Raw genomic sequence first — 24,366 nt, 5'->3', positions numbered from 1 at the left:
ATGACGGTTATCCGGGCAAGTGTTGCGTCTTCTTGACTCAGTGCTTCCTAGTTTTTGAACTCCAACCCTCCATGTTCCTATCACCCCGCTCTAAGCTAGCGTTCATCATATCACTACTCTCGGGAAAAGCTCTCGCCTGGGCTACCGCTATCTGGGAGCAGTAATCTTTCGTCTGCTCGGACATTCTCCTTTTCGTCGAAGAGATGAGCAAAGTCTTTGACCATCCTGTGAGTGGACGGGAGGCAGCTAAGAGACTTTTGAATCTCCGCCAGGGCAACTGCAGCATAGCCAAATTCGCCATTGAGTTCCACACACTCGCTGCGCAGAGCCACTGGAACACCGAGGCCCCTCTCTCCACGTTTCTTCATGGCCTCTCCGAATCTATCAAAGATGAACTAGCGTCCAGAGAACTTCCGGAGGACCTTGACACGCTCATCTCCCTCACCATCAGAGTGGATAACCGCCTCCGGGAGCATGGTAGAGAGAGGAGATTCACTACGTCCACATAGGTGAGATCTTCTGGAGTTTCGAATCTGACCAAGAGTATCCAAGGTCCCCCGACTCCACCTGTTAGCGCCGAAGAGGAACCTATGCAACTCGGCAGAACTCGGCTCTCCCAGTTTGAGAAACAGAGGTGATTGAGAGAGAGGCATTGTCTTTACTGTGGCCTGTCTGGCCATCTCAGAGCCACATGCCCTGAGCTTCATAAAAAAGCCAGGAGGATTGGGAAAATATGGACAGATCAAATCCCTTCTCCTACCCCTTCTGTCTTCCAAACCCTGCTTCCCGCTCGTCTCTCTTGGGAGGGACAGCAGTACAACCTCCAGGCGTTTATTGACTCCGGGGCCGCTGGCTGTTTTATCGATGCCGCCCTGGTGCGTAGCCTGAAAATTCCTTTTTCCTGCCTTGACAAGCCTTTACAAGTCCCCGCCCTCGACGGCAGACCCCTTGGTTCTGGGCATATTCATCATATCACCGGAGCATTATATGTACAAGTAGGGGAGAGATATCAAGAGTTGATGCAGTTTCACCTTATTGATTCACCTGTGCTCCCTCTTTGACACCTGTGGCACTCTCTTCACAACCCTCACATTGACTGGACTACCGAGACTGTGCTGGAGTGGGGTCCTTCATGTCTAGTCAACTGTCTTAAGGTCTTCCCTAGTCTGCCCCATCCTTCCTCTCCCGAGCCAGCTGATCAGCTGGACGTTGCTCATCTGCCCCCGAAATTCGGACCTCCATGCTGTGTTTAGTAAGCGGCGGTCCACTACACTCCCCCCACAGCGGTCCTAAGACAGTGCCATTGATCTCCTGCCTGGCACTAGCCCCCCTTGGCGTCGGCTCTACTCTTTCTCTGGCCCTGAGAATGTTTCCATGGAAGAATACATCAAGGAAGCCTTCGCTACAGGTTTCATTCGCGCTTCCACCTCCCCAGCGGGTGATGGCTTTTTTTTGTAAAGGAGAAGGATGGTGGTCTTAGGCCTTGCATAGACTATCGGGGGCTTAAAACAATTACCATTAAGAACCGCTATCCTCTCCCTTTGATGTCTTCAGCGTTTGAGCAGCTGCAGGGAGCAACTATCTTCTCCAAACTTGACCTCCGCAATGCGTAAACCTGCTCCGCATAATAATAATCAACATTATTGTCATTGTTAGTGCACAAGTGCAGTATAATGAAATGTATGCTTGCAGCTCCCGAGAGTGTACATTTTGATTAAGACATTTAACATTCAACATTCATTTGGCTTGTAATACATAAACATAAACGTAATAAAGTGCATTGGCAGATGTGCAGGCTTTAGAGTTTATTTGTCGAGTTCAGTAGGATGACAGCCCTGGGAAAGATGCTGTTCCTAAATCTGGTCGTTCGGGTGCGAATGCATCTGGAGCGTCTGCCAGATGGCAGGGGGGCAAACAAACTGTGGCTGGGGTGGGTAGGGTGTTTGGTGATGGTCAGTGACCTCCGTAGACAGCGTTGCTGGTAGATGTTCTCTATGGTCGGTAGCCGGGTGCTGGTAATGCGTTTGGCAGTTTTGACTACCCGCTGCAGGGCTTACCGGTCATAGGAGCTACAGCTGCCATACCAAACTGTGATACAGTTCGTCAGTATGCTCTCTATTGTGCAGCGGTAAAAGTTAGAGAGGATCAGGGGTGACAGGTTACATCCCTTCAGCCTCCTTAGGAAATATAGGCGCTGCTGGGCCTTCTTCACCAAAGAGGAGGTATTGAGGGACCAGGAGAGGTCTTCTGTGATGTGGACTCCGAGGAACAGAAAGCAGTCCACCCTTTCCACCACAGCCCCATGGATGTGGATGGGGGTATGACTTCCGCCTTTAGACTTCCTGAAGTCCACAATGATTTCCTTGGTTTTCTTGATGTTAAGGGCTAGGTTGTTATCGGCGCATCACTTCACGAGATGCTGCACCTACTCCCTGTAGGCTGACTCATCGTTGTTTGTGATCTGGCCTACCACCGTGGTGTCATCCGCAAACTTGATGATGGTGTTGGAACCATGAACAGCCACACAGTCGTGGGTGAAGAGGGAGTAGAGGAGGGGGCTCAGCACACAACCTTGTGGAGCCCCCACGTTCAGTGTCAGGGGTGGGGAGGTGTGGTTACCTAATTTGACAGACTGGGGTCTGTTAGTTAGGAAGTCCACGGTCCAGTTGCAAAGGGAAGTGTTCAGGCCAAGAGTGTGGAGTTTGGTGGACAGCTTGTTGGGGCGATAGTGTTGAATGCTGATAGGGATGAATGGAAGACTGCCTTTATCATCCCTGGTGCTCACTGGGAATACCTCGTCATGCCCTTTGGCCTCACTAACGCTCCTGCTGTCTTCCAAGCTCTGGTCAATGACGTGCTCTGGGACCTGCTGAACCAGTTCGTGTTTGTTTATCTGGATGACATTCTCATCTTCTCAAAGTCCCCCCAGCAGCATGTCCAACACGTCAGACAGGTTCTGAAGAGGCTTTTGGAGAACCGTCTCTTTGTCAGATCCGAGAAATGTGAATTCCACGTCTCTAAGGTCACCTTCCTGGGCTAGTTCATCTCCTGTTGAAGCGTCCAGATGGATCCTAGCAAGTTTCAAGCCATCTTGAACTGGCCGCGTCCCACATTGGTTAAGCAGTTTCAGCGGTTCCTGTGATTCGCCAACTTTTACAGACGCTTCAGCTGCAACTTCAGCTCCATTGCCGCCTCCCTCTCTGCATTGACCAAGGTGTTGTCTTTACGGTTCAGTTGGTCTTCTGAAGCGGAACGGGCCTTCCAGGAGCTCAAACACCGTTTCACCTCGGCTTCCATTCTGCTACACCCGGACCCCACTCTGCCCTTTATCATAGATGTGGATGCCTCGTATATTGGAGTCGGGGCTATCCTGTCCCAGCGCTCCCCTAAGGACCAAAAGCTACATCCCTGTGCCTTCTTTTCCCATCGCCTGAAGCCAGCAGGGAATAACTACGATGTCGGCAACAGGGAGCTCTTGGAAGTTAAGTTGGCCTTGGAGGAGTGGAGACATTGGTTGGAGCGAGCAGAGCATCCTTTTGTCATCTGGGCCGACCATAAAATTCTAAAAAAATCCAGGACTCCAAGCGCCTCACCCCTCGGCAGGCCAGGTGAGCTCTCTCCTTTAACCAGTTCAACTTTCTCCTGTCTTACCACCCAGGATCTAAGAACCTCAAACCTGATGCCCTTTCTCGCCAGTTTGACCCCTCGGAAGAGGACCGGACCCCGGAACATATCATCCCCAGTTCCTGCATCATTGCTCCCGTCGCATGGGAGATTGAGACTGTGGTTCAAGGGGCCCAAAGTCAGGGGTTTCACCCTGGAGGAGGCCCTCCTAATAGCCTTTATGTCCCCAGTCAGGTGCGCGCCCATGTCCTTCAATGTGGGCACTCTTCTCGATTGACTGGTCATCCTGGGATCAGTTGGACTCTCGAGTTCCTTAAGAGGAGGTTCTGGTGGCCCTCTATTGAAGCCGACACCCAGGTCTTTGTCTCCGCTTGTCCCGTCTGTGCCTAGAACAAGACATCCCAACAACCTCCACTTGGTCTACTGCATCCCTTGCCCATCCCCAGCCATCCCTGGTCTCATATCGCCCTGGATTTCATCACCGTGCTAACTCCATCTGAGGGAATCACTGCCATCCTAGTTGTGGTCGATCGCATTTCCAAGGCTGCTCACTTCGTCCCTCTTGTCAAGCTTCCCTCTGCCAGAGAGACTGCCCAGCTGGTTGTCTAGCATGTCTTCTGCCTCCATGGCTTGTCCCTGGATGTCATCTCTGACCGTGGTCCCCAGATCTCATCCAGGTTCTGGAAGGCTTTTTTTACCTCCTGGGCGCTTCCGTCAGTCTCTCCTCTGGGTTCCACCCACAATCTAACGGCCAGACTGAGAGAAGCAACCAAGATCTGGAGAGGGTGCTAAGAAGCTTTATGTTTCCAATCCTTCCACATGGAGCAAGTATCTGGTCTGGTCAGAGTACGCGCACAATACCCTTCAGAGTTCCTCCACTGGCCTCTCACTTTTCGAATGTCAATATGGCTTCGAACCGCCACTCTTCCCTGAACAGAAGAGGGAGATAGGAGTCCCGGCTGCCCAGCAGTTCTTCCAACGCTTTCGCCGCACCTGGAGGAGGGTCCGACCCGCCTTGCAGCTTGCTTCTTCTCGGCAGAAAGTGCAGGCTGACCAACACCGCCGCCCAGCTCCTCGGTTCCGGACTGGACAGGAAGTCTGGCTGTCTACCCGGAATCTTCCGCTCCATGTGGAGTCCCGCAAGTTGGCTTCCTGGTTCATCGGACCTTTTAGGATTTTGGAAAAAGTAAGCCGTGTGGCCTACCGGCTCCTCATTCCTTGGTTGATGAAGATACATCCCATGTTCCATGTCTCTCACCTCAGGCCGGTACTTAACAGTCCCTTGGTTCCTGCTTCCAGACCTCCCCCCCACCCCGCATGATTGACGGTCAGCAAGTCTACACTGACCGTCGCCTCCTTGATAGTCGCCGGGTTAGGAGGATCATTCAATACCTGGTCGACTGGGAGGGTTATGGTCCTGAAGAGCGTTCCTGTGTTCCGGCCCGGGACATTTTGGATCCTGAACACATCAGGGATTTTCGCAATCGCCACCCTGATCGTCCAGGAGGAACGTCAGCAGCCGTTCCTAGGGGAGTGGTTCCTGTGAGGGTGGTGGTTAGTTCCCTTGGTAGTGCCTAGATGGCACTTTCACTTGTTTGTTTCCTTTTGCTAAATTGTTACTAGTTTAATTAACTGCCTTTATCAGGTTTATTGGTTTCACATGTTTTTGCTTGTATTTAAGTTCTGTGGTTTCATCCCTCTGTGCTCAGTCTTGACAAGCCGTTTGCCTAGTGGTAGCTTGTCTTGAGCTGCTATGTTTGTAACTGTTTACCTGTGGTATTCTGTAAAGTACTTTTATTTAAGACTGCATACCAGCTTCTCACCTCGTCTGTCTGCACTTGGGTCCAGAACCAGCCTCGCCCTGACAGACTGTATTCTCTTGAATTCAGAAGAATGAGAGGGGGTCTCATTGAAGCATTCAAAATTATTACAGGGCTTGAAAGGATGGATTCATGGAGAATGTTTCCCTTGGCTGGGGATTCTAGTGCCAGTGGCCAGAGCCTCAGGATAAAGAGAAGGCCGTTAAGGACTGGGATGAGAAGAATTTTTTCATGCAGAGTATGTTGAATATTTGGAATGCTTTACCCCAGAGGGCTATGGTGGCTCAGTCATTGGATATTATCAAAACAGATGTCGATAGATTTCTGAATAGAAAAGGCAAAAAGGGATTCGGTTGTAGGGCCGGTTAATGGAGTTAAAGCGGAAGATCAGCCATGATCTCATTCAATGGTGGAGCAGGCTCGAAGGGCCGAATGGCCTACTCCTGCTCATGTTGTTTTTGTTATTATATTGTAGGTGACACAAACATGGCGGTTTGCAGCTGAAACAAGCAAGGCCCTCTGTATCTGGCACAAAGATGGCCATTTTTACTATCTGATACAATTAAGGCATCTTGTAGGGGACACAAATACGGCCGTCAGTCGGAGACACTAACATGGCCATTTGTCGTTCACACAAACATGGCCGTCTGTAATTGACACAAACATGGCCATCTGTAGGTGACACAAGCTTGGCTGTCTGTAGGCGATACAAACACTGCCGTATGAAAGTGACACAAACATGACAGTCTGTTGGTGACAAACGTTTGGCCGTCTGTAGCTGACACAAACATGGTCGTCTGTAGGTGAAACAAACATGCCCATCTGTAGGTCACACAGACATGGACATCTGTAGGTGACGCAAATGTAGCCGTCTGTAGGTGACACAAGCGTGGTCGTCTGAAGATGACAGAAACATGACAGTCTGTAGGTGACGCAACATGGCTGTCTGTAGGTGACACAAACATGACCGTCTGTAAGTGAAACAAACATGGCCGACTGTAGGTCACACAGACATGGCCCTCTGTAGGTGACACCCACATGGCCGTCTGTACATCACACAGGTATGGCCATCTGTAGGTAACCCACACATGGCCATCTTTAGGTCACACAGACATGGCCATCCATACGTTCCGCACACATGTCCACCTGTCGGTAACACAAACATGGCCGTCTTGAGGTGACACAAATATGGCCATCTCTAGGTGATACAAACATGGCCATATGTAAGTGACGCAGACATGGCCGTCTGTTGCTGACACAACAAAGCCATCTGTAGTTCACAAAATCATGGCCGTCTGTAGGTGACACAAACATGGCAGTCAGTACGTGATACAACTTGAACGTATGTAGGTGACACAAACATGGCCGTCTGTAGGTGATACAAAAATGGCGGTCTGTAGGTGACACAAACATGGTTGTCAGTAGTTGATACAATCATGGCTGTCTGCAGGTGACACAAACATGCCCGTATGTAGGTTACACAAGCATGGCCGGCTGTTGCTGACCCAAACATGGCCATCTGTAGGCGACACAAACACAGCCGTCTGTAGGTGACAAAAACATGGCAGTCTCTAGGTGACACAACCATGGCCGTCTGTTGGTGACACAAACATCGCCGTCTGCAGGTTAAACAAACACAGCCATCTGTTGCTGACACAAATATGGTTGTCATTAGGTGAGACTAAATTTGCCGTCTGTAGGTGACACAAACATGGGCGTCTGCAGGTGACGCAAACATGGGCTTCTATAGGTGACACAAATATGGCCATCTCTAGGAGACACAAACACAGCTGCCTGAATGTGTCACTAACATGGTTGTCAGTAGGTGAAACAAATGCGGCCAACTGCAGGTGATGCAAACACAGCCCTCTGTCGCTGACACAAACTTCACCAGTTGTAGCTGACACTGTGATGGCCATCTGTCGGTGATGCAAACAGGGCCATTTATAGGTGACACAAACCAAGCTGTCTGTAAATGACACAAACATGACAGGATGTAGGTGACGCAAACACGGCCATCTGTAGGTGACAAAAACATGGCTGTCTGTAGCTGTCGCAATCATGGTCGTCTCCAGGTGAAACAAACATGGCCGTCTGTAGCTCACACAAACATGGCCATCTTTAGGTGACACCAGCATAGCCGTCTGAAATGACACAAAATGACAGTCGGTATGTGATGCAAAATTGGCCATCTGTAGGTGGCACTATCAAGGCCGCCTTGAGGTGACACAAACATGGCCGTCTCTAGGTGACATCAACATGGCGGGCTTCGGTGATAAAAACATGGCCATATGTAGGTGACGAAAACATGGCAGTCTGTATGTGACACAAACATAGCAGTCTGTAGGTGATACACAAATGGCCATTCGTAAGTGACACAAACAAGGCCATCTGTTGGTGACACAAACATGGCCATCAGTAGGTGACACAAACATGGCAGTCTGTTGCTGACACAAGCACAGCTATCTGTAATTGATACAAACATGGCTGTCAGTAGGTGACACAAACCTGGCCTTCTGTAGGTGACACAAACATTGTTTTAGTAGGTGATACAAACATGGCCGTCTGTAGGTGACACAATCATGGCCGTCTGTAGGTGACACAAACATGGCCGTCTGTAGGTGATACAAACATGGCCATCTGTAGGTGACACAATCATGGCCGTCTGTAGGTGATACAAACATGGCCGTATGTAGGTGACACAAACATGGCTGTCTGTAGTTGATTCAAACATGGCCGTCTGTAGGTGACACAATCATGGCCGTCTGTAGGTGATACAAACATGGCCGTCTGTAGGTGACACAATCATGGCCGTCTGTAGGTGTTTCAAACATGGCCGTATGTAAGTGACACCAACATGGCCGTATGTAGGCGACACAATCATGGCCGTCTGTATGTAACACAAACATGGCCACCTGTTGGTGACACAAATATGGTTGTCATTAGGTGAGGCAAACATTGCCGTCTGTAGGTGACACAAACATGGGCATCTGTAGATGAGACAAACATGGCCGTCTGCAGGTGAAACAAACACAGCCGTCTGTTGGTGACACAAATATGGTTGTCATTAGGTGAGGCAAACATTGCCGTCTGTAGGTGACACAAACATGGGCATCTGTAGATGACACAAACATGGCCGTCTGCAGGTGACACAAACATGGCCGTCTGTAGATGACACAAACATCGCCATCTGTAGGATACACAAACACAGCTGCCTGAGTGTGTCACAAACATGGTAGTCAGTAGGTGATAAAAGCACAGTCATCTGTAGGTGACACAAACACGGCCGTCTGTTGCTGATACAAACATGGCCGTCTGTAGGTGACACAATCCTGGCCGCCTGTAGGTGACGCAAACATGGCTGTCATTAGGTGAAACAAATGCGGCCATCTGTAGGTGATGCAAACACAGCCCTCTGTCGCTGACACAAAATTCGCCGGCTGTAGGTGACACTGTGATGGCCGTCTGTCGGTGACGCAAACAGGGCCATTTGTAGCTGACACAAACCAAGCTGTCTGTAAGTGACACAAACTTGACAGTCTGTAGCTGACGCAAACAGGGCTGTCCGTAGGTGACTAAAATATGGCCGTCTGTAGCTGTCACAATCATGGTCGGCTCCAGGTGAAACATACATGGCCGTCTGTAGCTTACACAAACATGGCCATCCCTCGGTGACACCAGCATGGCCGTCTGAAGATGACACAAAATGACAGACTGTATGTGATGCAAAATTGGCCATCTGTAGGTGGCACTATCAAGGCCGCCTTGAGGTGACACAAACATGGCTGTTTCTAGGTGACATCAACATGGCGGGCTTCGGTGATATTAACATGGCCTTATGTAGGTGACGCAAGCATGGCAGTCTGTATGTCACACAAACATAGCAGTCTGTAGGTGATACAAACATGGCCATTCGTAAGTGACACAAACAAGGCCATCTGTAGGTGACACAAACATGGCCGTCAGCAGGTGACACAAACATGGCCGTCTGTAGGTGACACAAACATGGCCATCTGTAGGTGACACAAACATGGCAGTCTGTTGCTGACACAAACACAGCTATCTGTAATTGATAAAAACATGGCTGTCAGTAGGTGACACAAACATGGGCTTCTGTAGGTGACACAAACATTGTTTTAGTAGGTGATACACAATGGCCATCTGTAGGTGACACAATCAGGGCAGTCTGTAGGTGATTCAAACATGGCCGTCTGTAGGTGACATAAACATGGCCGGCTCTATATGACACAATCTTTGCCGTCTGTAGGTGGCACAAACACCACCGTCTGTAGGTGACACACACATGGCTGTCAGTAGGTGATACAAACATGGCCGTCTGTAGGTGACACAAATATGACCGTCTGTAGATGACACAATCGTGGTTGTCAGTAGGTGAGACAAATAGGGCTGGCAGTATGTGAGACATTAATGTCCGTTTGTAGGTGATTCAAAAAGGGCCATCTGTAGGTGATACAAACATGGCCGTCTGTAGGTGACGCAAACAAAGCCGTCGGTAGGTGATACCAACATGGCTGTCTGTAGGTGATTCAAACATGGCCGTCTGTAGGTGACAAAAACATGGCCGGCTGTACGTGATACAAACATGGCTGTCTGTAAATGTCACAAACATGGCCGTTTACAGGTGACACAAACATGGCAGTCTGTAGATGGCACAAACATGTCCGTCTGTAGATGACACAAACATGTCCGTCTGTAGATGACACAAACATGGCCATCTGTAGGTGACACAAGCATTGTTTTAGTAGGCGAATCAAACATGGCCGTCTGTAGGTGACACAAACATGGCCTTCTGTAGGTGGCACTAACATTGTTTTCGTAGGTGATTCAAAAATGCAGTCTGTAGATGACACAAACATGGCCATCTGTAGGTGATGCAAACATGGCCATTCGTAAGTGACACAAGCAAGGCCGTCTGTAGGTGACACAAACATGGCCGTCAGTAGGTGACACAAACATGGCCGTCTGTAGGTGATACAAACATGCCATTCTGTAGGTGACATTAACATGGTTGTTAGTAGGCGATAGAAACAAGGCTGGCCGTAGGTGACACAAACATGGCAGTCTGTAGGTGATACAAACAAGCCCGTATGTAGATGCCACAAACATGGCCGCCTGTAGGAGATTCAAATATGGCCATCTGTAGGTGACATAAACATGGCAGTCTATAGATGACACAACCATGGCCGTCTGTAGGTGACACAAACATGGCCGTCACTAGGTGATTCAAATATGGCCGTCTCTAGGTGATTCAAATATGGCCGTCTGTAGGAGAAACAACATGGCCGGAAATTGATGAAACAATCATGGCCGTCTGTAGCTGATAAAATCATGGCCAGCTGCTGGTGACACAGACATTGTTGTCAGTAGGTGAGGGAAACAGTTTGTATGTGACGCAAAGATGTCAATCTGTAGCTGACAAAAACCTGGCTGTCTGTAGGTGACATAAACATGGCCGTCTGTAGGTGACACAAATATGGACGTCTGTAGGTGACACAAACTTGGCCGTCTGTAGGAGGCATAAACATGGCCATCAGTATGTGACACAAATATATGACCGTCTGTAGGTGACACAAACATGGCCGTCTGTAGGAGACATAAACATGGCCATCAGTATGTGACACAAATATATGACCGTCTGTAGGTGGCACAAATCTGGCCGTCTGTAGGTAACACAAACATGGCCGTTTGTAAATGACACAAACATGGCCGTCTGTAGGTCATACAACCAAGACCTCTGCACGTGTCTTACACATAGCGGTCTGCAGGTCACAGAAACATGGCTGTTTGTAGCTTACACAAATATAACCATCTGTAAGTGACACAAATTTGGCCTTCTGTAGGTGACAGAAACACGGTCGCCTGTAGGTCACAGAGAAACGGTCGTCTGCAGGTGACACAAAGATACTGGCTGTTGTTAACACAAACCTGGCCGTCTATAGGTGATACAAACTTGGCCGCCAGCTGTTGCCTTTTGCCCTGTGGTGGATGACGCCACAATCATGTCAGTGATTGGTGCTTTTTGAACACGGATTCCGGCTCCAGCCCCACGCCCAATGTGTGCCGCGTGTGACTCCTGACCCGAGGCTGCAAAACCACTTTGGGACGTTCCAAGTTTGTGACAGGCGGTAAATAAATTGATATTTCCAACTTTCTTTTACAATAAAACATTTACTTTCCTAGCTATCAATAGTTCAGAAGAAAATGACCAATTTCATGTCAAATCAATTTACCCTTCAATCTTTATTCTTAATTCTTCAAAACTCACAAAGTAACGTGGACAAAAAGAACAAAGTAATATCACATTACTGTTAGAATACAGCAGGGCCAGGCACTAGTTATCCACTCAGTGACTGCCCGGAGTACAGAGTGAGATCAGAGGCTGAAAATTACTTACCAGAAGTGTGGAATATGAACAGCAAAAAAAAAATCAGTACACATTAAATAACAACATGTAAAATAAATTGAAGGTTGTTCTCATTGGTTGGCTAAAATTTGCTGTTACAGATCCCCCAACAGATACAACAAAAACAACTTTCTGTCAATACATTGCAAATCGATGTAGGATCAGGAAGTTCTGTGACAGTTCAGGGACGGGAATCTACTTCTTACACTTATTGCTGCCAACAAACTGCAGCTGTCAATCTTCGGCACTAAGCTCTGGGATCCACCCCTATACATTACTGGCTCTCTACCGCACCTTTGTTCTGTAACCTCCTGTGAAGCACCTTGGGATCTTTTACTCCGTTAAAGACGCTGTATAAATGTAAGATGTTTTTGCTGAGAGGCTGAGATGAGGTGGACCCAATGGAAGGAATCTCGTGAGGAGCACAATAAGCAGCACAGACTAGTTGGGCCGAATATCCGGTTTCAGTGCTGCTTAATCTTTTAATATAAGCACCAGAACTACCGCTCAGCTCTGCCTGCCTTCCTATTGACGTTGCTCTTACTCTGGAAACTGCAAGTGAAATGATGCACTATATATGCAAAAAGCTAGTGGTCCTGTCCCGAAAGACAAGGTGAGAACTCTCAGTCAGAAATGCTGCTGCGTTCTAAAAAAAAGTGCTTGCTCCGCCGATGGTTCTATTTTCAGATCACCAGCGATTCCTGATGTAATACAGTTGATGGCATTCTGGGGTAAGTATTAGATTTATGGGCTGGAAACACTGGGACCCGAATCTGGGCTGCGCTCAGTTGTTCTGCTTCTTAATTAATTGAATAATTGAGGCAACCGGATATTTCCCCGCACTCTTCAACTGCTCTCTGAACTTGGACTGGGTCACCCCATAAATAAATGTGTTTGTGCAGCAACTTAAATTCTGCAGCATATATCCGACTTCATTAAAGATAGATATAGAATCATTGTGATAATTGGAATCTACACCTCTAATGTAATAGTATATGAAATATATTACATATACCGACCACAGAAGTATGAAGCTGCCAGATATGGTGAAGAGTAAAATCACAGACTTCCTTCTGCTCTCCATCTCTGGGTCACTGCGATTCTCTCCCTTGCTCTCACCCCTCAGTACCTTACGGACTCGACTGGCCACTAAAATGTGTCTGACTGTCAGAGCGTTGAGCAACAAAATAAAAGCGAATGGGAGCAATGGAGTTAAAATTGTGTCAAGCCAGTCATATTCGACCCAACCGGGCTCAGAATAATAGCTTGGTTTTACGTAACAGTACCATGGCACATTGTCGATTATCTCTCCTGGTTTAAATATAAAGTAGAAGGGAACGTTTTTTAAACAGAGCAGAATGCAGGTTGTTGCCAGAACCACAGTCGCAGTTTTCTCAGTGCAATATTTTGTTTTCAGATTCTGGCAACAAATGGCCACAAATCGATCGAAGGTGAAAGTGACGGTGAACCAGACAGAACAGTCTGTGGCTGCACCGACCAGGACAGTGCGAACACTACACACAGGAGTGATGACCAGGAAACACATTGGGAAATAATACCAATTGATCTGGTTCAGTATGACCTCAGTGATGATGACCAGTAGATCTGCCGCTGCCATCGCCACCAGATAGCGAGTGGTGCAGGTGGAGAGCCCACACTTTCCCCGGGACAGGATCACAATCGCCACTAAATTAACTGAAAAAAAGAGCAGGGAAAAGAGAATGCAAACTACTGATCAAACATTCTCCGTATCTGGGCCCAGAGAATATGGGCCGTATTTTATAACCAAGAACGGGTTGTTTTTTAGTCAGGTCAGAGATTATCAGGTTTAAATCTCCATCCGACCACAGCCCGCCTCCAGACCACCTGCTTCCGAGTTTAACAGATAAATCGGACTACCATCCTGGCTCGTGATTGGACCGCCCCCGGATTTGCAGAACCCTTCCCGTGTTCGGGGATCAGATCACACCCTGGTATTGGACAGCCATCACCCCCCGGGGCCGGGGGATCGGAAAAAAAACCAGGATCGGCCACCCAGCATCTCAGGGCCATGGACTTGGTCCTGCGATCTTCTCCAGATTCCTCCCCCCCCGACTGAAACCCAAGCTGGCCAATCCTGCTGACTTCATGCAGGGAAGCTGTCAACGACAAAACTATACCCTGCCTACCGAACCCGCCTGGTCGATATCAAAAGCACAATATTAAGAATGCTGTAACTCTGATAAATACAGATAATGATGTGGACACACATCAAGTCAGGCATCATCTGTGGAGAGAGAAACAGTGTTAACATTTAAGTTCGACTATCTTTCATCAGAACTGAAACATATTAGATATTAACAGTTTTAAAGCAATGATAGAACCAGAGAAAAGTAGGGGAGGGGAGGAAAGAACAATTGAGAGGTCTATGCTCGGGTGGAGGGCAGAAGTGATCCAGGAATAAAATGGATAATTGGTCAAGGGAGATAGGACAATTAAAGAAATAAAAAATTGGACCAGATCAGGAATAAATGGCTGTAGCAGAATAACAGAGGGGGAGGCAAGGACGGAAAATCTGTAAAAGAGGAGAAGGTTCCAGTGACCAGGGAATCTGGCAGAGAATGGTGGGTGGACCTCAGATATACGCACCAGCCTTCATCCTGCCCAAGACTGGTGTGCCCGCACTCTTCCAGCCACCACATCAAGCTCACGGCTAGCTGGTCAGAGACAAGGGCTACCTGCTCTCCATCTGGTTCATGACTCCCCTCTGCAGACCCAACGCCCCTGCCCAGCAGTCATATAATGAGCGCCATGCTGCCACCAGGAACATTATCGAGCAGACCATCTGCATGCTGATGCAACAGTTCCACTGCCTTGACCGATCGGGAGGAGCCCTCCAGTATTTGCTGGAGCGGGTGTCACATTTCCTGATGTTTGCTGCATGCGCCACAACTTGGGAGCCCAGCCCTTGCCACCTGGGATTACGGGAGCACCTCAGGAGGAGGAAGAGGGTGAGGAGGATGTGGAGGAGGAGTTCGAGGAGGAAGAGGAGGATGAGGACCACGAGGAGGTAGACGAGGAGGAGGAGCAACAGGAGAGAGGGAGGAGACATCCACTCTATCAGCCTTCCAGAAGGGCGGTCCGTGACCAACTCAAATAACTGACATACGAATGAAGTATACCACAGATCTCCATTGCTCACCACATCACCATCTTTACTTCAGGCCATATCACAGCGCAAAGAAGAAGTGAGAGACACCACTCAAGGATAAAAGTTAATGAATAAATTTATGAATAATCAGTGAACACATACTTAATAAAAATGAATTAACTATTCACGCCTCTGCAGTCGCTGGGTGCTTCTCGTTACTGTGTATTTGCCCACGCCAGTGCTCCTACGATGTTTTGACATAGTGGCTGCAGCAGGACTGGTGGAAGGCTGCTGAGTTTCCCTGCGGGATACTTAAGATGGTCTTGAAGAGCGACTCAACCAGCTCTGGGCCTGGAAGGGCCAGCTAGAGACTGCACCACCTCAGCACGGGCGGCAGTTGTCTGGGCTGGCTGGATGACAGGCAAAGGCTTAGTGGCATTTGTGGGAGCAGGAATGCTGTGATTCTGGAGAAGACAGCAGGTTCCTGCTCCACTGATGCACTGACACTCTCCCGGGGCAGCACCACATCATCCCAAGAAATCTGTTGGAACACAGATTGTTGACCTGCTGAGATATCGTGAAAGCTCTGGTCGACAGTGATAGACTCAGCCACGATGGCAGCTGTCAGAGCTGAGACTGCATGGCACCTGTCTGAGTTTGGATACCATCAAGAAAACACTGCATTACAGCACTAAACGTTGTGTCAGTTCTGCCTGTGCTGCAATGGAAGCTGCCAGCTTGCCATTCACAGGCGTCTTCGGGTCTGGGACTCAAGGTCTCTCTGGGAATCTACCATTCCTTGCAGACTGGAAATGATGGGATACAAGGTGTGTGCAAAGCATTGTGCAAGTTTGTGGGCGGACTCCTCCATGCTCTTTATCATTGCCGATGTGATTTCGGGCAACCTTGCTATTGCACCTATCATCTCCCTGTGCATGCCCTTCACCATTCTTCTAGCAGCCTCACCATCGAGGTCCTGATCTGAGTCCTGTGCAGCCGAACTCCCAGTCGAACTCGCCCTCCTGGGAGATGGGCCCTGAGCTACCCTTTCCCCCTTACCTTGCTGCAGCCCACTCGTCACCGGTGCCTTCCCTTCTGCAGATCCGGCGACTATACTAGCCTGTAAAGAAGGAGTAGTGCCAGTGTCTGAGCTGGTGCCTAAGGGAGAGAGAGGCAATGACTCGGTGTGTTCTTCCTCCTCCTCTTCTTCCACCTCGCTCTGTATAGTGCCCTCAGGGACAGGCTGCTCAGCTGCTTGCTCATTACTTTAAATCTTACTGGCACAAGAGTCATGCTAAGGTGAGGGGAGGGGACAGAAGGGGAGAAATGCATGCATACAGTCTGATTAGGGGGAATGTGTGAATGGCTTGTGGCGTGAGGGGGAAGAGGGATGTTGGAAGAAGGATTAGGATAGAATATACCGTTGTTGTACCCAAGGGGGTCAACGTCGCCGGGGGCCACGGCATCCACCACCTGGCGCCCAATAATCTGCAGCACTCATTTCTTCAGCGCAGACAGTGGTTAGGTGTCGACTTGGACACCGCATGCGCGCTACTGCCCCCTCCTGTTCTGAACGACCTTGGAAAGGAAGGAAAGGAAAGGAAAGTGTGTGAGTGATTGTGGAACAATGTGATTGGCTGATGTGCTTGCCATCGGTGTATAGGTGTCTTTGTGTGCAAGGTGTGAGATGTGGCTGTGAGTGTTGGTAGATAGATTTTGTTGGTGGTTGAGTGCTGCGGGTGTGGTGCTTTTCGTGGAGTGTGAAGATTGGTTCAGATGGCGGTACATAGATTTGTAGAAGCATTCACTCACCCTGTCCACGCAAGTGAAGTCGCTAAATTTCTTCCTGCACTTTGTGCGGATCCAGGGGATGACAGTTCTGCCCAAGACGTGCTGCGCTACTTCCCTACCCATGGTGCAGAAGGCTTCTGGCGAGGGCCTTCTGCCACTTGCTGGGTAGTGCACCGCCATCCATCTCTCCACAGCGAACACCAATGCCTCCAATATTTAATCGCAGAATCTGCAGGCACTCTCCCTGGGGCATGGATCTGCAATGACTACAGCTGCTTTAGTCCTCCAACTCCTTTTCTTTGACCTGCTGAAGCTTGCTGAGGCAGCTGCACAGCCAGCCATGCTGAGAATGAAGTTCTGCAGCATCAATGATCCTTCCCTTCCAGAACAAGAAAAAGCCTGCGGCAATCATGACTTGTGATTAGAGTGCTACTGATATTGGTCCACCCTTTGAGTGTAACGCCAATGAGCTTGTGGTTAAAAACTTGAAATAGATTTCCAATCATTTATTTGAGCATTGTTCATGAATGTTGCATGCTCGTTAAAGCATTAGCGCCTGACACTAATTCTCCAACTTTTCTAATGCTACAGCCCATTCCTAGGCTATGATGAATTTCTAGCCCTCTGAATCATAGATAAGAACTGATCTGTCAAACATTAATCAGTTTCCGAAGTGCAATAATCAAAAACCACAGCCTAATATTCATCCTGACTAGTAGACAGATAACGAAATTCAGTACTCATGATCCACAGGCTTACAGGAACGTGTTGGGGGAAGGGGAATATTCAGCACTAAAACAACTGAAGTGCTTACAGTAACTACTCTTAGTGTAAGAAAAGTATTTAAACCTTTTTCTGTTCTTGCAGCTCAATATCAATGCATTTCACTTCATACGCGTTTTTAAAACATCTTTACCCAAAAGCAAAAATATTCTCTTTCGCCATCAATTTCGAACATAGGATTTAGGAGCAGGAGTCGGCCACTCGGCCCTTCGAGCCTGCTGCGCCATTAAATAAGATCATGGCTCATCCGATTAGTCCACATTCCCGCACACCCCCGATAACCTTTCGCCCCCTTGCTAACCGAGAATCTATCTACCTCTGCCTTAAAAATATTCAAAGACTCTGCATCCACCGCCCTTTGAGAGAAAACATTTCTCCTCATTTCCATTTTAAATGGGTGACCCCTTATTTTTAAATAGTGACCCCTAGTTCTAGATTCTCGCAGAAGAGGAAACACCCTCGCCACATCCACCCTGTCCAGACCCCTCAGGATCGTATATGTTTCAATCAAGTCACCTCTTACTTTTCTGAACTCCATCGGATACAAGCGAAGACTGCACAAACTTTTCTCATAAGACAACCCGCCCATTCCAGGTTTTGGTCTAGCAAACCTTCTCTGAACTGCTTCCAACGCATTTACATCCTTCCTTAAATAAGGAGACCAATACTGTACACAGTCCTCCAGGTGTGGTCTCACCAATGCCCTGTGTAACTGTAGCTTAACCTCCCTACTTTTGTATTCAATTCACAGAATCACAGAAACCTCACAGTGCAGATAGAGGCCATTTCGGCCCATCGAGCCTGCACCGACACATATCCCACCCGATCCCCGTAACCCCTGCACCAATACATATCCCACCCTATCCCAATAACCCCACGTATTTAATCCTCCTAACACTAAGGGTCAATTTTTATCATAGCCAATCATCCTAACCCGCACATCTTTGGACTGTGGGAGGAAACCGGAGCAACCGGAGAAAACCCACGCAAACACGGGGAGAATGTGCAAACTCCACACAGACAGTCACCCGAGGCCGGAGTCGAACCCGGGTCTCTGGCGCTGTGAGGCAACAGTGCTAATCACTATGCCACCGTGCTGCCCTCGCAATAAATTATAACATTCTATTAGCTTGCCTAATTACTTGCTGCACCTTTTGCGCTTCATGGACTAGGACATCCAAATCCCTCTGCATCTCAGAGCTCTGAAATCTCTCACCATCTAGATATTATGCTTCTTTTTTATTCTTCCTGCCAAAATGAACAACTTCACATTTTCCCACATTATGCTCCATTTGCCAGATCTTTGCCCTCTCACTTATCCTATCTATATCCCTTTATGGCCTTCTAATGTCCTCTTCACAATGTATCGTCATACCTAACTTTGTGGCATTCGCAAATTTAGCAACAATACGATCGGTCCCTTCATCCAAGTCATTTATACAAATGTACAATGTTGAAGCCCAGCACTGATCCCTGTGGCACACCACTGGTTACATCTTGCCAATCAAAAAATGACCCATTTATGCCTACTCGCTGTTTCCAGTTAGCTAGCCAATCTTGTATCCATGCCAATATGTTACCCCCTACAATATGAGCTTTTCTTTTCTGCAATAACCTTTGATGTGGCACCTTAACAAATGCCTTCTGGAAATCTAAGGACAGTACATCCACAGTTTCCCCTTTATCCACAGCACATGTTACTTCCTCAAACAACTCCAATAAATTTGTTAAACATGATTTCCCTTGCACAAAACCATGTTGACTATGCCTGATTATTTGAACTTTTCGAAGTGCCCTGCTACAACACCTTTAATAATCGTTTCTAACATCTTTCCTATGACAGATGGTAAGCTAGCTGGCCTGTAGTTTCCTGCTTTCAGTCTCCCTTCCATTTTGAATAAAGTTACATTCGCTATTTCCCAATCTAATGGAACCTTCCCCGAATCTAGGGAAATGAAAAAAATTAAACGCAACGCATCAACTATCTCACTAGCCACTTCTTTTAAGTCCCTAGGATGAAGTCAATCAGGCCCGCGGACTTGATAGACCGCATCTCCAACAATTTGCTCAGTACCACTTCCCTGGTGATTATAATTATCTTGATTTCCTCCCTCCCTTCCATTTCCTGATTTCAGCTATTTCTGGGATTTTAGTTGTATCCGCTATAGTGGAGACCGATGCAAAATACCTGTTCAATTCAACAGCCATCTCCTTATTATCCATTATTAATTCCCCAGCCTCACTTTTTATAGGACCAATGCTAACTTTGTTAAATCTTTTCTTTTATAAATATCTATAAAAACTTTCCTTTCTCGTTCGATTGCATATATTGTGTGTATTTTGAAACATCCCCTTAATTGACTGCCACTACAACTCTATTGATCTATCCCTTAACCTAATTTGCCAGTTCACTTTAACTAGCTCTGCTTTCATGCACTCTTAAATGTCCTTATGTAAGCTTAAATTACAAGTCTTGGACCCACTCTTCTCTCTGTCAAACTGATTGTAAAATTCAATCATATTATGATCGCTGCTACCTAGGGGCGCCTTCGCTATGAGGTCATTGATTAATACTATCTCCTTGCAGAACACCAGGTCTAATTTAGCCTGCTCTCTGGTTGGCTCCAGAACGTGATTTTGTAAGAAACTATCCAGAAAACATTCCAAGAACTCTTCATCGATGCCAACTTTGCCCGTCTGATTTTTCCAGTCTATATGCAGTTTAAAATCCCCTGATTATTGCTGAACCCTTCTGAGAAGCTCCCATTATTTCTTCCTTTATACTCCATCCTACCATGTGGTTACTGTTAGCTGGCCAGTACACCACTCCCACAAGTGACTTCTTGCATTTATCAGTTCTCATCTCTACCCAAACCGCTTCTACATCCTGGTTTCCTGAACTTAAGTCTTCACTCTCTATAGTGCTAATACCATCATTAATTAACAGATCCACCCTTCCAACTTTTACCACCTTCCTGGCCTTCCGAAATATCATGTACACTTCAATATTCGGGTCCCAATCTACATAACCCTGCAGCCATGTTTCTGTAATGGCTATCAAATCAGATTTATTTATTTCTATTTGCGCTTTCAGTTCATCTGCTTTGTTTCGCATGCTAATTCCGTTCAGATGCAGTGCCTTTAGTTTTGCCTTTATATTACTTTTGTAACCTCTAGCCTTATCTGTTGATTTACTCTTAGCTGTGTACTCTCTATAATTTCGGTCACTGTCTGTTTAACATTTTCCACGTTAATATCTTTTTCTATTGCCTTGTCTCTAATCTTTAAATTACAACATCTTCCCTAATTTGATCCCATGCCCCCAATATTTAGTTTAAAGCCCTCGCTACTACCCTAATTATACGACTCGCCAGAACACTGGTCCAAGCACAGTGCAGGTGATGACCGACCCAAATATAGATATCCTACTTTCCCCACTACTGGTGCCAGTGCCCTAGGAATTGAAACCAATTTCTCCCACACCAGGCTTTCAGCCACGCATTCATCACTCTTATTTTATTTACGCTATGGCAAATTGCTCGTGGCTCGGGTAATAATGCAGATATTGTTACCCTTGATGTTCTGCTTTTTAGCTTAACCCCTAGCTGCTCATACTCTCTCAGCAGAACCTCTTTCCTAGTACTACCTATATCGTTGGCACCTACATTGACCACGACCATTGGCTCCTCCCCCTCACCCTGCAAGTTCCTGTCCAGCCCAGAGCAGATGTCCCGAACCCTGTCACCGGGCAGGCAACACAGCTGTCTGTAATCTCACTCTTGGCCGCAGCGAACTGTTTTTATTCCCTGACTATGCTGTCCCAAATTACTGCTACATTCCTATTAACTACCCCCGCTTGAACGGCTTCCTGTATCTCGGTGCCATGGTCAGTTTGCTCATCCATCCTGCAGCCACCACTTTCATCCATACTTTTCGCAAGAAGCTCAAACCTGTTGGACAATTGCAAAGGCTGAGGCTCCTCCACGTCCTGGATCCCCATACCTGCCTCACTCGCAGTCACATACTCATGCCCTGGACCACTGACCAAATCAGAAGACACTATCCTAAGGGGTGTGACTGCCTCCTGGAATAAAGTGGCCAGATAACTTTCCCCCTCCATGATGCATCGCAGTTTCCGCAGCTCGGCCTCCAGCTCATCAACTCTGAGCCGAAGCTCCTCGAGCCGCAGACACTTACCGCAGATGTGCTCATCCTGGATCACGCATCCAGTAGCTCCCACGTACTGCAGTCGCCACACATCACCTGCCCTGCATTAATTATAGAGGTTTAATTACTTTATTTTTATTAATTAATAAACGGTACTACTTTTAATAAGATTTGTTACTGATACAAATTAGTACTATTGAAACCTTTCAATTACTAATAAATGTTCTTGGCTTTAAATGATAAGGGCAGTGAGCAAAATACTCACCAACCAATCCCTCAACCTTTTTCCTGTGATGTCACCTTTTATTTTTCTCCAAATGCGGGGAGCGGGAGCGGGGTGGTGCCACTGAGCCGAACGTCCGCTGGTTCTCCGTACCCTCTTGTAAAGCTTTGTAACTCCTGCTCTCCTGGAAGCTGACAAAGATAGAAAAAGAAAGTAACAGCTCCCTCCGCGAACTCCCTCTCTCACCAAACTCGCAGCTGTACACTCTGTTCCGAGCTGCACTTCAAAAGAAAATGGAGGGGAGAAATCAGTCACCTAAAATAGTGATTACAAAGTCGAACTGAATTCTTCCACGCCAGTTAGTGATCTACACTCAGTAAAATTCTACAGTGAGAGATACTCCAAGTAATACATATTCACTGGGGTCAGGTGTTCCACTCCGGTTAGTGACCCACACTCAGTAAAAGTCTACAGTGAGAGGTACTCCAAGTAATACATAGTCACTGGGGTCAGGTGTTCCACTCTGGTTAGTGATCCACACTCAGTAAAATTCTACAGTGAGAGATACTCCAAGTAATCCATAGTCACTGGGGTCAGGTGTTCCACTCCAGTTAGTGACCCACACTCAGTAACATTCTACAGTGAGAGATACTCCAAGTAATCCATAGTCACTGGGGTCAGGTGTTCCACTCTGGTTAGTGACCCACACTCAGTAAAATTCTACAGTGAGAGATACTCCAAGTAATACATAGTCACTGGGGTCAGGTGTTCCACTCTGGTTAGTGACCCACACTTAGTACAATTTTACAGTGACAGACCATTGCACTAACACCTTTTCTCAGAGACATTTCCCGGAATGAGGACTGATTTAACTGTACATCATATTCCACTAACGGCAATAACTTGATCATTCAGAGAGCCTGTGAGCTACAAACAGGTATATTTTCAGTTCAGGAAATGGCATTAAACAGGTTGTGTCAAGACACTAGACTTAACGAAATTACCAAACACTGATCGCAGGTCTGTAAAACTATGTCCACTAGACGAGCATGTAACATTATCAGCCAGAGAGCTAAAGCAGAGAACAGCTCACAGACAGATTTACACAACTTCAATGGTTATTATCACTTACCAGGAACTCCAATGACGGCAAGGATCATGTAATATATTTTCTGGACACTCTCAAATGTGTGATACATTTTCTGTGTGAAGCGATGTGTCCGTGCTGCAGGCAATCTCTCTGAATTAAACGCTGAGCCGAATCCCACAGCCTTTCATTTATACCCTGCGCGATCTCCACGGGGAGATTGAGGTTGCAACATTGTTAAAAGGTTGAACAAACAAGTTACGACAGCCAAGTTAATTCCCTGTTATAATGGAATATATTTAGCGCTGAGTTTTAAATTGAAAACCCCAAAGACTTGAGAATTCTGATCATATTAATTAACCAATGGAAATTGCAAGCTGTGTTCTCCCAGCACTAGGTTTGTTGTTTCAAACACCTTCAGTACATCTCATATCTCATATTGTTTCTGTGATGTCCTTCATGCTGTTGTGCTCATTCAGTAATCAAACTGCAAATGCTAGAGTGCCCTCTCAGTGCAGCACTCTGGGCTGGGGCTGCGCTCTTAATTTTCCCATGTCCTAAACGACCAGTACCTCTCAAACCAATATATACGCTAAAGCTAATGAATCTATTTAACCAAATAAAAATAAAATATCTAATAAAGCGCATCAAACTAATACAGCCCCTCAAGCTATTACAGCCTCTCAAACTAATACAGTACGCTAATATAATAAAGCACCACAAACTAAGACAGCTTCTGAAACTAATACAGGATCTCAAACTAATACAGACCCTCAAACTAATACAGACCCTCAAACTAATACAGACCCTCAAACTAATACAGCCCCTCAAACTAATAAAGCCCCTCAAAATAATACAGCCCCTCAAACCAATACAGCCCCTCAAACCAATACAGCACCTCAAACTAATACAGCCCCTCAAACTAATAAAACCCCTCAAAATAGTACAGCCCCTCAAACCAATACAGCCCCTCAAACCAATACAGCACCTCAAACTAATACAGCCCCTCAAACTAATACAGCCCCTCAAACTAATACAGCACCTCAAACTAATACAGCCCCTCAAACTAATAAAGTCCCTCAAACTAATACAGCCCCTCTAACTAATAAAGTCCCTCAAACTAATACACCCCTCAAACGAATACAGCCCCTCAATCGAATACAGCCCCTCAAACGAATAAAACCCCTCAAAATAATACAGCCCCTCAAACCAATACAGCCCCTCAAATCAATACAGCACCTCAAACTAATACAGCCCCTCAAACTAATACAGCCCCTCAAACTAATACAGCACCTCAAACTAATACAGCCCCTCAAA

The 24,366-nt window shown here is 47.1% G+C and overlaps 1 protein-coding gene across 1 annotated transcript; it reads right to left on the bottom strand.

The window, feature by feature from the left end:
- Positions 1-12,559: 12,559 nt before the first annotated feature.
- Positions 12,560-23,316, bottom strand: LOC147087649 (putative G protein-coupled receptor 139). Its single transcript, XM_085977818.1, has 2 exons — positions 23,095-23,316; positions 12,560-13,563 (listed from the first exon to the last, which is right to left on the bottom strand). The coding sequence occupies exons 1-2, from the start codon at positions 23,159-23,161 to the stop codon at positions 12,653-12,655; spliced, it is 978 nt and encodes a 325-aa protein (XP_085833944.1). The 5' UTR covers positions 23,162-23,316; the 3' UTR covers positions 12,560-12,652.
- Between the last annotated feature and the right edge of the window lie 1,050 nt (positions 23,317-24,366).

The sequence above is a fragment of the Somniosus microcephalus genome, unplaced genomic scaffold, assembly GCF_052327205.1.
Source record: "Somniosus microcephalus isolate GS21.2 unplaced genomic scaffold, FLI_Smic_1.0 unresolved_chr5, whole genome shotgun sequence".
Lineage (NCBI taxonomy): Eukaryota > Metazoa > Chordata > Chondrichthyes > Squaliformes > Somniosidae > Somniosus > Somniosus microcephalus.
The sequence above is the reverse complement of the archived record's forward strand: the minus strand, read 5'-3'. Positions and strand labels throughout refer to the sequence as shown.